We start from the raw sequence: 15,198 nt of genomic DNA, 5'->3' as shown, positions 1-15,198 counted from the left end.
AAGGGCTTACACATGCTTGTAACTTTGCTGTTTTTATTTCTTTGGTGAGTGAAGCAACACTATTTTGCCTACTCATGTACCATTTTATCTACTCCATGAGTTACTTCCAGGTGCTGCTGGCCATGGCTGATCACTGGCAGCATTACCATTTCTTGAGGTACTAATTGAGGACAGAGCAACTCCTTATCACTTACTCTTCTAAGTCTCATTTACAAACTTCCATTAAATCTAATTAATTCCATATTGCTTTTATCTTTTGTTCAATTAGGTTGAGTTTATGCCTGGATTCTAATTGTTTCAGATCATTCAGTAATATATTCTTCTTTTCTGCATGGCTTTCTTTCCATTTGATGCCAGAGAGATAAACAAACCTGTCATGAATGTTTTGCTAGTATCCTGTACTGTAGTTAAAGAGACATCAGAGGTTAGATTGATTTGGAATAAGCAACACTGGTAATTTCATTGGAAGAAGAAAATTAAATTTGGCTGGTGTGGGTCTTCCGGGCTGTGTGGCCGTGTTCTGGAAGTTTTGTTTGGATGCTGGCGAAACGTTAGGAAACAAAACTTCCAGAACATGGCCACACAGCCTGGAAGACCCACACCAGCCATCGTATTCTGGCCGTGAAAGCCTTCGACAAAATTAAATTTACTCTAAATATTATACTTATAGAAAATGGGTACAAGATGTTTTATTATTGGCATATTGCTCCAGTTATGAGTGCTAAAGTGGACAATATATTCTCTAAAATTGCTTAAAATGTAACAAGCAGGTTATATCATTCATTCATATTTTATGGCAATGTTGTAAAGCTCAACAATTCTGGAAAATTATTCATATTAGAAATAAATAGATCTTAAAAGTTAAATTTCCTCTTCAACTGCAATATTCTTATTTAACTTTACTAAACTATACATTCCTTTAAGGTTTAGTGAATTAGCTTTGTATATACTAACTGCTGCGAGGATATTTATGCCTTGACTGGGAAAGTCATCTGATCCCCCTATGAAAAAATGGCTAACTAATTTGTGAGAGTATGCTTTGATGTCTAGAATCATTTCCTATATTAAAAGCAAATCTCACACAGAATTCAATTCAAACTAGAAACCATTTTTAGATTACAACTTAATAAATGAACTTGTACCACATCCAAACTTTGGGTTTATGTATAAAGAATATATATTTCTATTTCTATATCTATACACGCGTGCACACACACACACACACACACATAGAGGCATTGGGAAGGGGGGCAGAAAGTGATGAAATGTGTGCCATGTTCACAATGAAACAAACCCTGTCATTTAGATACTTGCATCTGATGCAAGTATGTAAGGGTGAAGTTTAAGGATATGCCATCATTTTGATGCAGCCCCACCACTTGGATGCCCCTCTGTATGCAGCCCAAACCTGTTCAGAAAGATTGAAATAGCCTCCGGAGCAGATCTGGGTTTGACTGTGAATGTAACCAGATATTATGTGTTCAGACTTCCTGAAAGCTTTCACAAAACATTTGAGAAAACATTTTTTTTTTTTACAGATGATAGAGTTGTCATATGTCAAACTTGTTTTTCCAACATTGATCATCCAAAAGACCCAGTGGGCTTCCCACAGAGGGAAATCTTGAAAAATACTAAGCTTTCCATGTGTTAACTCCCTTGTAAATTAGTCAATTAAATGATATACACATTTTTTGAGTTTGTTTAAAGTTATTGCATAGATGTTTTAAAAAAATAAATGAAAACAGGAAAGAATAAGCAGTGCTTAATTTAATATAAAATGTTTCAAAATAATATTTTGTTAACATTTAGTATGCACAATAATTATGTTAAGCATTCTTTTTGCCAAACTGTGTTGCGGCAGTATAGAAATTAAACAGGCAGGCAGGTAAGTAAGTAAATATTAAGATGGATCAGTGGGTGACTCCATCAATGGAGATTTGTCCCAAAGATTTATATAGCCTATGTCCACCAATATACCCCTTCATGGATCACTGCCTTGTCATGGCGAAGGGGCTTGCGTAACTCAGTGAAGCCATGAGCTTCATGCAGGGCCACCCAAGATGGACAGGTCATGACAGAGAGTTCTGACAAAATGTGGTCTACTGGAGAAGGAAATGGCAACTCACTCCAGTATCCTTGCCAAGAAAACCCCATGGACAATGTTAAAAGGCTAAAAGATATGACGCCGGAAGATGAGCCCCTCAGGTCGGAAGGTGTCCAATATGCTATTGGGGAAGAGCAGAGGGCAATTCCAAGTAGCTCCAGAAAGAGTGAAGCGGCTGGGCCAAAGCCGAAAGGACATTCAGCTGTGGATGTATCTGGAAGCGAAAAGAAGGTCCGATGGTGTAAAGAACAATATTGTATAGGTACCTGGAATGTAAGATCTATGAACCAAGGCAAGCTGGATGTGGTCAAACATGAGATGACAAGATTGAACATCGACATCTTGGGAATCAGCGAACTGAAATGGACAGGAATGGGTGAATTTAATTCGGGTGACCATTATATCTACTACTGTGGGCAAGAAACCCTTAGAAGAAATGGAGTTGCACTCATAGTCAGTAAGAGAGTGGGAAAGGCAGTAATAGGGTACAACCTCAAAAACTACAGAATGATCTCAGTGCGTATCCAAGGCAAACCATTCAACATCACAGTAATCCAAGTCTATGCCCCAACCACTGATGCCGAAGAAGCTGAAGTTGACCGGTTCTATGAAGAACTACAACACCTTCTAGAACTAGCAGCAAAAAAAGATGTCCTTTTCATCATAGGGGATTGGAATGCTAAAGTAGGAAGTCAAGGACTAATCGGAATAACAGGCAAGTTTGGCCTTGGAGTACAAAATGAAGCAGGGCAAAGGCCAATAGAGTTCTGTCAAGAGAACAAGCTAGTCATAGCAAACACTCTTTTCCAACAACACAAGAGACAACTCTACATATGGACATCGCCAGATGGTCAATACCGAAACCAGATTGATTATATACTTTGCAGCCAAAGATGGAGAAGCTCTATACAGACAGCAAAAACAAGACCAGGAGCTGACTGTGGCTCAGATCATGAGCTTCTTACTGCAAAATTTAGACTTAAATTGAAGAATGTAGGGAAAACCACTAGACCACTCAGGTATGACTTAGATCATATTCCTTGTGAGTACACAGTGAAGGTGATGAATAGATTTAGAGGATTAGATTTGGTAGACAGAGTGCCTGAAGAACTATGGACGGAGGTCCGTAACATTGTACAGGAGGCAGCAACTAAAACCATCCCAAAGAAAAAGAAATGCAAGAAAGCAAAATGGCTGTCTGATGAGGCTTTACAAATAGCTGTGGAAAGAAGGAATGCAAAAAGCAAGAGTGAAAGGGAAAGATATAAGCAACTGAATGCAGATTTCCAGAGAATAGCAAGGAGAGATAAGAAGGCCTTCTTAAATGAACAATGCAAAGAAATCGAGGAAAACAATAGAATGGGGAAGACTAGAGATCTCTACAAGAAAATTGGAGATATGAAAGGAACGTTTAGTGCAAAGATGGGGATGATAAAGGACAAAAAAGGCAGGGACCTAACAGAAGCAGAAGAGATTAAGAAGAGGTGGCAAGAATACACAGAAGAACTATACAAGAAAGATCTTAATGTCCCTGATGTCCACACTGATGTGATCACTGACCTTGAGCCAGACATCCTAGAGAGTGAAGTCAAGTGGGCCTTAGGAAGCATTGCTAACAACAAAGCTAGTGAAGATGACAGTATTCCAGCTGAGTTATTTAAAATACTAAAAGACGATGGTGTTAAAGTGCTGCATTCAATATGCCAGCAAGTTTGGAAAACGCAACAGTGGCCACGGGATTGGAAAAGGTCAGTTTATGTTCCAATTCCAAAGAAGGGCAATGCCAAAGAATGCTCAAACTATCGCACAATTGCACTCATTTCACATGCTAGCAAGGTTATGCTCAAAATCCTACAAGCTAGGCTTCAGCAATACATGAACCGAGAACTACCGGATGTACAAGCTGGGTTTTGAAGAGGCAGAGGAACTAGAGATCAAATTGCCAACATTCGCTGGATCATGGAGAAAGCACGAGAGTTCCAGAAAAATATCTACTTCTGCTTCATTGACTATGCAAAAGCCTTTGATTGTGTGGATCACAACAAACTGTGGCAAATTCTTAAAGAGATGGGAGTACCAAACCACCTTACCTGTCTCCTGAGAAATCTGTATGCGGGCCAAAAAGCAACAGTTAGAACTGGTCATGGAACAACCGATTGGTTCAAAATAGGGAAAGGTGTACGACAAGGGTGTATACTGTCACCCTGCTTATTTAACCTATATGCAGAGTACATCATGAGAAATGCCAGGCTGGAAGAATCACAAGCCGGAATTAAGATTGCAGGGAGAAACATCAACAACCTCAGATATGCAGATGATACCACCCTAATGGCAGAAAGTGAAGAAGAACTAAAAAGCCTCTTGATGAGGGTGAAAGAGGAGAGTGCGAAAGCTGGCTTGAAACTCAACATTAAAAAAACTAAGATCATGGCATCTGGACCCATCAATTCCTGGCAAATAGAAGGGGTAGAAATGGAAGCAGTAACAGACTTCATTTATTTGGGCTCCAAGATGACCGCAGACGGAGACTGCAGCCATGAAATTAAAAGACGCTTGCTCCTTGGGAGGAAAGCTATGGCAAGCCTAGATAGCATATTAAAAAGCAGAGATGTCACCTTGCCGACAAAGATCCGCATAGTCAAAGCTATGGTTTTTCCAGTAGTAATGTATGGCTGTGAGAGCTGGACCATAAAGAAGGCTGAGCGCCAAAGAATTGATGCCTTTGAACTGTGGTGCTGGAGAAGACTCTTGAGAGTCCCCTGGACTGCTAGGAGGTCAAACCAGTCAGTCTTAAAGGAAATCAACCCTGATTGCTCATTGGAAGGATCGATAATGAAGCTCAAGCTCAGATACTTTGGTCAACTAATGCGAAGAGAGATCTCTTTGGAGAAGACCCTGATGCTGGGAAAGATTGAAGGCAAAAGGAGAAGAGGACGGCAGAGGATGAGATGGTTAGATAGCATCACTGAAGCAATGAGCATGAAACTGAGCAAACTCAGGGAGGCAGTGAAGGACAGGAAGGCCTGGCGCAATATGGTTCATGGGGTCACGAAGAGTCGGATACGACTTAATGACTAAACAACAACAACAACCACCAATATAACTATTAATGAGCTGGATGGACAATGACAAGGTTTCTCAAATATGATAGAACCATCAGAACACTTATTCTTCTAGCCTGAATAGGACACATCTCTGCCATTGTGGACTTGTGACCACAGTATATGTTCTGTAACTTCAATAATTTACAGAATCTTTGTAACTTTTGGTCTTTGAATAGCACATCACTGCTGTCACTCCAGCAGTGTCAAAAGTGTCAGAAGAAGTGGCTATGACAACTAAAATTGATTGACCTTTAATTATTAAATAGAATTAGTATTATTACTGCTAATGTGTTTTATCATTTTAGCTTCTCGTCATATTGGAAATCACCATTCAACAGTAATTTTTAGAGGGGCTCCAGAGGCCATTCTCACAGTTTTGGGTTACATATTGCCCTCACCCTCAGATTATGCATCTCTGTTAAAAATCAATAACAGTCTGATGACTAAATACTAAGTTGTAATGCTTAAAGCATGCCCAGAGGTATGTGCAACTGCTACCCTCCTGCATTTTCATAAGCAGATTAAAACTATTTTATTCCATCAGGCCTTTAACCCAAGCCGATGGAGGCAACATCGTGGTTTTTATAGGAATGGTTTGTTTTAATTTTTTTGTTCTATTGTTCATTGCCCAGAGTCCAATGGAGGGGGGTGGCTTAGAAATGCTGTACAATCGATCGATCGATCAGTTATATATTCAAATTATTATGACAGTTCACATTTATAATTCAGCTATCAGTGAGAACTCCAATCACAATATAGACTGAGCCTGTTTATGTGTTCTACAGAACTATTATTAGTTATACAAATTATTTTGTATAACTCTACTAGTTTTAGGTACAGTCCCAGGTGTCATGTTTTAAGAAGAACACACTGCATCTGAGAAAAGTTTTGTTCGTAATCACCAGGATTTGCCTTACAGTGGTCAACAGCACAAACAGATCCAAATTTGTGAGAATCAGCAGTAACAGTAAGCATTTCTTAGGAACCAGAGGCTGCCAATAAATCTGAAATTTCTAGAGGCTGGAAGTGATTTGAAAGAGATTAGAACTGACATCTAGATGTCTGTACTTTACTAAAATTCTTCAGCATGTCTTTCTTGCCTTATTAGTGAACAGGATTTCAAGGAGACCAGATCAATTGCCTGATCCAGACAGTTTTATTAAAATGAACATGTATAACTCTCCCCAACTGTTGTAATGTAAGACAGAAAGAGTTTGACTCACTATCTAAATAGACGTCACATGCTCGTGGCATACGTTGTAGCTTGAAATGTTTATTCAACGTACATTAAGTTGGTTTTCAATGCACATTGGGTGGTGCCAGAAGGCTGGCCAGCGCATGCTAAAAAAGGAATCCTGTGGGTCAGAGGTGAACCATCTGTGACACTCCAGGAACAGGACAGTAAACAATCCAGTACCTGCATGCTAAACTTAGCAGATTCCAGTATTGTGCAAATCCAATCTATAGGTTGCAATTTGTTTCAGTTTATTGTGTAAGCTAGGAAATGTATTAATTCAGTATTATGTGGACCCAACCCATATGTTGCCGAACTCAATTCACAGTAATCTTAGTTGGCATGACCAATAGTGAGAGATATCAGGGTTCTAGGGTTTTCTTTTCTTTTCTTTTCTTTTCTTTTCTTTTTTCTTTTCTTTTCTTTTCTTTTCTTTTCTTTTCTTTTCTTTTCTTTCTTGCAGTCCCTAGGCAGAATTTTACACAGCAGAGTAAAAAACAGCATACTACAAAAATAAAATAAATTAAAGGTAACATATTGATATAATCCGAAAAAAAAGCAGAGTATAATGTGATAGGAAATCATGAGTTTAAAGTGATGCAAAATATTATATGAATGCAAATAATAAAATATTAAAAGAAAAATTAAATTGCTCAATTATTAAATTCCTGACAAGGTAGATTATTAACGTACTAAATTATTAAAATAATGGAATAAAGACATAGATGGTAGAGATGACAGAGACAGAGATACTACTAAGAGACCAATAGGAATGCTACACTCCTGCTCTGCTGTCCTGAAGCATTCGTTTCCATTTACTCCTAACTCAGTGTTGTCCAAACTTGGCCACTTTAAGATAAGTGGACTTCAACTCCCAGAATTCCCCAGCCAGCCATGCTGGCTGGGGAATTCTGGGAGTTGACGTCCACTCATCTTAAAGTGGCCAAGTTTGGACATCATTGTCCTAACTCTTCCAGTTATATCACCTGCTTTATCTGCCAGTCAAAATTTTGCTACTTCCAATGCCTTTTATTTAACCTAAATGCATATTATGTCCCAATCAAATATTTCCTTACTTTAAAACAGTCACGATCAAACTTATTTGAATAAGGAATATTTCTTCTTCTCTGCTGACCTTGAAGGCTAGTTGAGGACTCCAAACGAGGCCCTCATGATCTGTCAGCGAGTTTTCACCATTGACTGGTTTTCAGTAATAGACCATCTCGACTGCATATATAAAAAAGCTTGGAATTCAATGACCTTGTTATATTAGCACTAACCTGACCACCTTAAATGAAAAGGTCTGACCTCTGCTTACGCTGTAGGTCGAAAGACACTTCACAGCAATAAATTCCACCCTTTTGGAAGGAGCCTTAGAGGTGGCATAAAATGATCACTATCTAATCTACTTTCAGTTCTAAAACTAGAATTGCATAAATTGCGAAATATGATGGGAATTAGCTACCTAATCCATAGAACTCATAAATTCATTTGTCCAAAGGTAAATTTTCCTGGATAATTCCTATTAGTGGCCCCATTTAAAATAATCAGATCCAGTCTGCTGAATGTCTGCATAAAGCACGGTCTAGCATAATTACATTTTATGTCTTTAGAATGGCTGACTGTGAAAGGAAGAGATTCTTCTAAATTAGGAGAATCGTGCTTTAGTTTGAGATATGGCTCTGCATCACTCGGGCCTGTTCTGGCACTGAAATTACTACCTACTATCAAAAATGCATATGGACAAATCATTATCACATTATCTGTATCTCACTAGCTTTCACCAAAGATGATTAGCTTGCAGACAGGTTATCAAAGGAATAAAGCACACATACACTTAACACGAGATTGAATTTAACTAATGCTGCAATGAGAGCCACTTTGGCACAGTAGTTAAGGCACCAGGCTAGAAACCAGGCTACCATGAGTTCTAGACTGGTGACCTTGGGCTAGTGACTTTCCCTCAGCCCTAGAAGCAGGCAAGGGCAAACCACTTCCGAAAAACCTTGCCAAGAAAACTGCAGGGACTAGTCCAGGCAATTGCCAGAAGTCAAACTGACTCAAAGGCACTAAAAAAAAAAAAGAGCTGTCATTGCACATCTGTCCAGTGAGAGAAATTCCTGGGAACTGTAGTTCAGCGACACATGAATTCCCACAGGATGCCCACCCATCTTATATAAATCTATTCTGTGTAGTTGTAGCTGCATAAACTGATAGTTGCATGACCAGGTCTACCACCAGGCACAATGAAGGAACTGCTGCAGGCTGTAAATCAGGCTTGACTATGATTCTTCTAATTCTAAAACTTTGTCCATGCCAGATTAGAACTGTGAGTAATATTTCTAACACATCTGGAAAGCATTAGGTTAAGGAAGGCTGTTGTAGATGCACATGGGGCAAGGACCAGCAAATGGGGCAGGATGATACTTGAGACAGATCTGTGCTGTGTGTCTTCTTTGTTCTCTTTAACTGCTAACATTAGATATGGTAGAATACAGTTGTCCTTCAGCTTTGTAGGAAAATTCAATTGCAGGTACAGTGGACTTTTGCTGATGGTATGGAGGAACATTATCTTGTCCTCCACTATAGCAGCCCTGGGGAAGTGGTGCACTTGAATGGTTGTCTGAAGGGTAGAGGCTATCTTATAAACCAAAGGGGATTCATATTTTTCTGCTAATGGTGCATTCCCTCTACAGTAATGGGAATAGCACACTCATGATGAAAGAGACTGAATGTAGCCCAAAGATAAAACTGAGTAGGGCTGTCCACCTTTTCTTTGTCAGTGGCATTCCTTTTCCTCTGCCCTCTAAATTTATACTCCTCCTCTTATCTTTCTTCCTGACACCTTCTTCTCTCTGCAGGGGAAGGAACAAAAATCTTGGCTGATCATCTTCTGAAATTAAGCACAGAGATGGATACAATCTAAGGGCTACAAATTGACTACCTCTGTTGCATTCAAAAGGTGAATAGATCTTTGTATGGATTTTTAAAAAAGCATTCACACACAAGAGGAAATATCTACAAGGAAAGGGAGTTTTACAGGTATAAAATCACATTCATTACAAACCTTAAGGGAGGCAGACCCTTCCAAATAAACAATTAAAAACTATTTTTTTTCTATGTTCCCACAAAGCTTGCAGCACTGTGGCTTCAGGTAAAGTCCTTCAAAATATTCTGTATAAACCTATCATCCTAACTAAATGTAAACTCTGTGATGAAAAATTCCCACACATAGTCTGTGACTCATTAGCAACACCTACAACATCAGTAATCAAGGTACCATGGAAAATGTGGTCCTCTGTTGAAAAGGCTTTGAAGTACAGCTATTTGTTTTACTGTAACCCCTTAAAAATCTGAAGATTTTTTTCAATCTTAAAAGAGCAAAACATTAACCAAGTTCTATTAATGTTGCCATTCATTTTCTGATATACATTCTCTCCTCAGATTCAGAGATCAAATACACTGACAATATTAATTGCAATATATTACAAATTTGCATCATCCTTTCCCCAACATCTTTTGAATGCTGATGTGAGTGTGTGTGATACAGAAAGAGAAAGAAAGAGAGGGAAGGTGCAGAAAACAGAGTCTAGTATTTCAGTAGCAAAAAAGATTCTTCGGAGAAACTTCCTTGAAGTGAGGTTCCAGAGCATATTTAATTTGCATACAGTAGATATATTGTCCATTATAGCCAATTCCTATAGATTGACAATCACCTCTTGGGGCAGATGTATTTCATTGGGAAGCCATTTGAAATATGGCCATTATAATCAAAAGCACAACTTGTTTACACTGGGTCCTTGGAATATTCTCTTCTCCCTATCATATCGCAAGCTGTTTTTGAAAATCAATTTACTTTCATCATTGGACAGCCATGCAAAAAGTGGGGCATTTAGGAAATTAAAACCCACAGAAAATGGAAGCCTACAGGCAACAGGATCCTGGCCATATAACTTTAATTTCTTCCAGAATAACAGCCTTGGGATTTTTTCTCTCTTTTTACAGATGAGTAATATAGTCAAGAAGTAGTTAACTTCTAAACAGCCTTCCTCCAGCTGGGTGCCCTTCAAATGTATTACGACCACAATTTTCCCACTGCCAGACAGCTGGGAATTCTCAGAGCTGTAGTTCCGGCACATCTAGAGAACATCAGGATAGAAAAGGCTGCTCCTAAGAGAATTTTTTTTAAAAAAAATCTGTAAAACTGGCCTTCACACGGCGCCATGGGCATAGTGATGATGGCTTAGGCATTATTCTTGTAATAGAAATGTTGGGCTTCCTATATAACTAGCTCAGAAAAAGAAGCTCATCTTTCACTCTAAATAACTTCTAACACTGAATCAGAATTTTGAACAGATTTCAAACTTCAAGATAAACATCATATATGGAATGTTGCATTTGAAAGAGCTTGAAAGAAAGTAAAATATACTAGGAATGGAAGTGATCAGGTCTTCATATACCAATGGGGGAGTATGAATACCCTTTCCCAACCAGAGCCTTTCAGATGTGCAGGATTTAATTCCCATTCTTTCCAGTTAACATGATGTCCAGTAGTTTTGAAGGGTACTAGTTTGAAGAAAGCTGAGATGTGGTTTCTCTGTGTCAAATCTTCATATAAGCCTAGACTGAAAGGGCTTGTGTCCAAGTGAAGTTATTAGCCTTTTGCTCCAGTCATGTGCTTAGATCTTAGTAAGGATCACCACAAAAAATCCTTCTGACATGTGTACAATTAGTTTATTAAGATCTAGGAACCTCGTTCACTCCACAAATAAGTCCAAAACATTTATGTATGAATGTTAATTCTCATCAGATGGAAAAACTATCCCAGATCTGGTGTTTTCCAAATGAATCAGACTTCAACTCCCCTCAGTGATTCTGCTGGTTACTATCCACCATTCTATTCCCCAAAGAAACACCCAATCCATTTATACTGAATTCATTTTTTTAGATACCAATATTTCTGTTTTCATGCCTTATCAGAAAGAGAGAGAAAGAGATGGAATTATTGCCAGGGTTTGAAAGAGATGAAATGAGAAGTATCCGAATAAATGTTGGAAGCAGCGTGGCAATGAAGAAATATAATTCATATATTTTGTGATCATGCCCAAACATAATTCAACAGTGGTCAAGGAGTTCTGGCTACATAAATTGAAACACTTTGTCAACAGAGATTTGTTTAGCCTCAACATGTACTGAGTATTTTAAGAAGGCATTGGTTTTTGTTACTCCTTGTAGCAGAGAAAGGCAACCTGTGACCCCAGCCCCATGTCCATGCTAAACCATAGCATACTTTACATGATTTAGGCTTGGTGTGTTACAAGAACCCAGCTACTGCACTTTGTCAGCCATGGTTTGCTGCTCAGCATCCTGTGCAAACCAAGCAATTGTGGTTTAATAAACTATGGCAAAATCATGGCTTGGGTGACAGACATTATGTAGTCTAGTGGCAAATAACTTTTTTAGCCATCACTGAAGGGTTTCGTTTGTTTTGTCCTTTTATGTCTTTTCAGGGGCAGATAGTGGTGATATGTGACTATCACCTGAATGGATGGATCAAATTTTATAGTTTTTTCTTGTTTTTTGTGGGCTTGGGGAACATTCAGATTATCAGAGGGTCAATATACTTCTTTAGGCATTGTTTTCTTTTAGAAGATACCCACACAAATAGCACTGGTAAAGACTGAGAAATGTGTCATGCATTGCAGGAGCCCAGTCTTGAGACTTGTAGAGGACGGCAAAAATAAGACGGGGTCACTTGCAGCCTGGTGGCCACAGGTTTTCCACACCTGCTGTGGACTAAAGCATTCTTCCTCCCCTAATTGCAAAATGACATGAATATTAATGTGAAAAAGTAATGGTCTATGAACAGCACACATGCTTCACTCTGTTCCTATCGCAATGCCATTTTCAACTTCACGTTTATTGTATTTTCTCCAGAAAAGAATCCAGCCAACAAAAAGCAAAGCATGCAAAAATATAAAAAGCCATCAAAACCTTCCCTGCAGAAGCCAGTAAGTGATTCTGAGAGTTATATCTAAAGAATAGATTTTACTGGAAAAGAAATAAATGCAGTAATCTGGCAGTCTGTTCAACAACTGATAAATACAGCTATAGGTACGAACCACAGTGACTGTGCCCAGTTCAAAATTATAATGCAGTTAATACATTTTTCTATTGAAAAAGCAGGTAATTCCTTTTTCCCTTTTCATAGCAGTTATTTGAAAACAAGATGCCTGGAATTCATGTTTGCTCTCCCTCTATATTTGATTCATCTAGATCTAATAATATCCTCAAGAGGTTTGCAATATGAGACACTGTTTCTCTGTGCCCACCTAACATGATGGGGGGAAGAGAAGGATGTTACCATTTCATCATTTAAGAGCAAGTCAGATAAATATTTTCTTTTCATGATCTTCACATGAATTAAATCTGGCCAGAGAGATGACGAAGGGAACAAAGTGTCCTTTGAAAGCGACAAAAAAAGTAAATGCCGTTTTGGCAGCCCTGCTGCTTTTCCTTCCTGTTTCCTGGAGTAGCATTCACTTCAGTCCATTTAATATCAGAAGTAGCTTGATTGTAATGGAACAGGATCTCATATCTAATTGCTATTGCTATTATTAAGGGTATTGAATCTGGTCTTTATTTCCAGGGGTTTGAGAGAAACTGTTAGGAATCCTGGATTATAAAACTGCAGCATTGCTCCAAAATTGGAAGGGGGGGGTGGGAGAGAGAGAGGGTACAGTTCAGGTCTTACCAGGTATGTGCCACGGTGAACCGCCGCTGTTTCGGTATGTTGCTATTCAAAAGCATCCTGCGCAAGAGCCTTGGAGAATTTCTGGGAGAAATGACGGGTGACAACTTCGGTGAAATTGTTGAAGATTTCTGGGATATCTTGAGCTTTTCATGCTGCAACAGGTTTTCCCTCAGGGTCTTCACAAGATCCTCGTTGAGCCATGGATTTTGACAGTGTGTATTATCAACTTCAGGTACAATCAAGGTGTCTGGGCTTGTTGTTTGCTGAGCCATGTTTCCAAAGCAACTTGTATTAGCGAAATCTCTACAAATGCAACGTGATATTTGTTTTGGCTGCTTTGGAAAAGGGAAAAAAAATCCTTTCCTCATTCAGTCTTGAGGAACTATGCCAAGCTGCACCTCTGGTTCAGGCTGTTCAGCTTGTAACATGATGTTTCCTGCCTCCGATACTGAATTGCAAAGAAGAGGAAGGGAAGAAGAAAAACAAGCAAACTCCTCCACCGAACCTGTCAGGCACTGCTTCTCCATGACAAGTCCATGCTGCCAAATGCCACTGACTCTTGCTGGCTGTGTAAGTGAACACGGAGAGAAGGGACAATGTGCGGACTCTCAGTCCTGTGGCAGCGCCTGTCAAAACTACTGGAACTAATATGCTGCAGCTGCTTGAGTGACTCCTGAATATGTATACAAAAAGTGCCAGGAGGAGGGCTGAAATCTTGGCATGATTGCCTGATTGGGCTCTCTTTTCCAATCTGTGAGTTTCTCGTTCTGGAGGAAGGGAGGGGAGTTGATGTCAAGCATGTCCTTCCCCTTTTCTTTCTCTGTGAATTACCACCCCCGCTGCAAGAAGAGCACCCAACCTGGTATTGCATGATTTGAACAAATAGTTCTTAATAAATACGTGTAGCACAGGATGGCTATTATTGCTGCATTGTTGTGGATTCCTGTATTAGAACCCCAGTCTTTCTCACACCCCTTCAAGTGTACAGTGACAATTCAGAGGCAGTTTTATGTTGAAGAAGTTGAGCACCCACCTGGGAAGGAGATGGAGGTGGTGATGGGGGGGAGGGGGGAGGCAGTGTCATTATCCTCTGTGGTATGCCAGCATGATGTATTTTAGGAACCTTTTAAGAACATTTTGAGAGTGCATTGGTCTTCACCAACGATTAAATCCTCTAATATTTCCTTTTTTGGATTGGTTTAATTCTGTTGTTATTGTTTTTATTATGGTTGCTTGCACATCCAGATGTTTAGACTGGATTTGGCATTTTTATCCATCTATTGAGTCCTTCCCAAGAACCTAGGGAATTATTCTCTCTCTAGGGAATTATTATTATTATTTGCTTATATAATTCTTATAAACTATTTTGGGATTTTAAGACAAGAACCAGGATATACACACTATACAAAAAATGAAAATGAGAAGAGTAACATGAAAATGAAAAATGAAAAGAGTATTTCAGAACTGGGAAAGGTGTCAAATAAAGCAATCAAAATGATCCAGGAGTTACAGCAATTTCTGTCCATCTCCCAGGATTTAGAGTTAGGCGAATGAATTGCCAGCTTGGAAGTTATCCTCTGTCTTTTCACATAGCCATGAGTGCTTACAGTGTTATACCTGTGCTCAGACTGCAGTTAGTCTTAACTATGGCTTAAAAGAGGAGCAGAGAACAGAAGCAAATGCAGATCTTAGTTTATTTTCAGGCAAACTGTCAAATTCTGTATACTTTGCAAATGCTCCCCCCCCCCCGCCCACTTTATTTTAGCTTTGTTTTACCCACTTCTACTTCTGGCTGTACCTACAGTATGCTAAAATGCAAATCTCAACAGGTTTTAACCAGGATAATTCAAGTTTCAACAGGAAAAAAGATTAGGGAAACCATCCAAGTTCAAATTGTGATTTCTAAGCTAACTTGTTTTCATAAGCCATAGTTAACCTTAAGCATAGTTCTATGTTTGAGCATAATGGATTGCAATTAGCTTAAAATGGAACTGAAAAATGT

The 15,198-nt window shown here is 39.0% G+C and overlaps 1 protein-coding gene across 2 annotated transcripts in view; it reads right to left on the bottom strand.

Moving 5' to 3' along the window:
- The window catches only part of PDE4D (phosphodiesterase 4D), a 679,443-nt gene that overhangs the window by 380,325 nt on the left and 283,920 nt on the right, over nucleotides 1–15,198 (bottom strand). Inside the window, exon 1 of one of the 2 annotated variants that reach the window (XM_088152875.1) lies at nucleotides 13,197–14,241. The exons of the other annotated variant lie outside the window; for it this stretch is intronic. Coding sequence (XP_088009001.1) covers nucleotides 13,197–13,564 — 368 coding nt within the window. The 5' untranslated portion in view covers nucleotides 13,565–14,241. Of the gene's footprint in view, nucleotides 1–13,196; nucleotides 14,242–15,198 lie in introns of those variants that run through there. 2 annotated transcript variants of the gene reach the window in all.

This window comes from Python bivittatus, unplaced genomic scaffold, assembly GCF_059951505.1.
Source record: "Python bivittatus isolate LINGU-HERP-01145 unplaced genomic scaffold, Pbiv_v1 ctg000570_np1212, whole genome shotgun sequence".
Taxonomy (NCBI): domain Eukaryota; kingdom Metazoa; phylum Chordata; class Lepidosauria; order Squamata; family Pythonidae; genus Python; species Python bivittatus.
The sequence above is the reverse complement of the archived record's forward strand: the minus strand, read 5'-3'. Positions and strand labels throughout refer to the sequence as shown.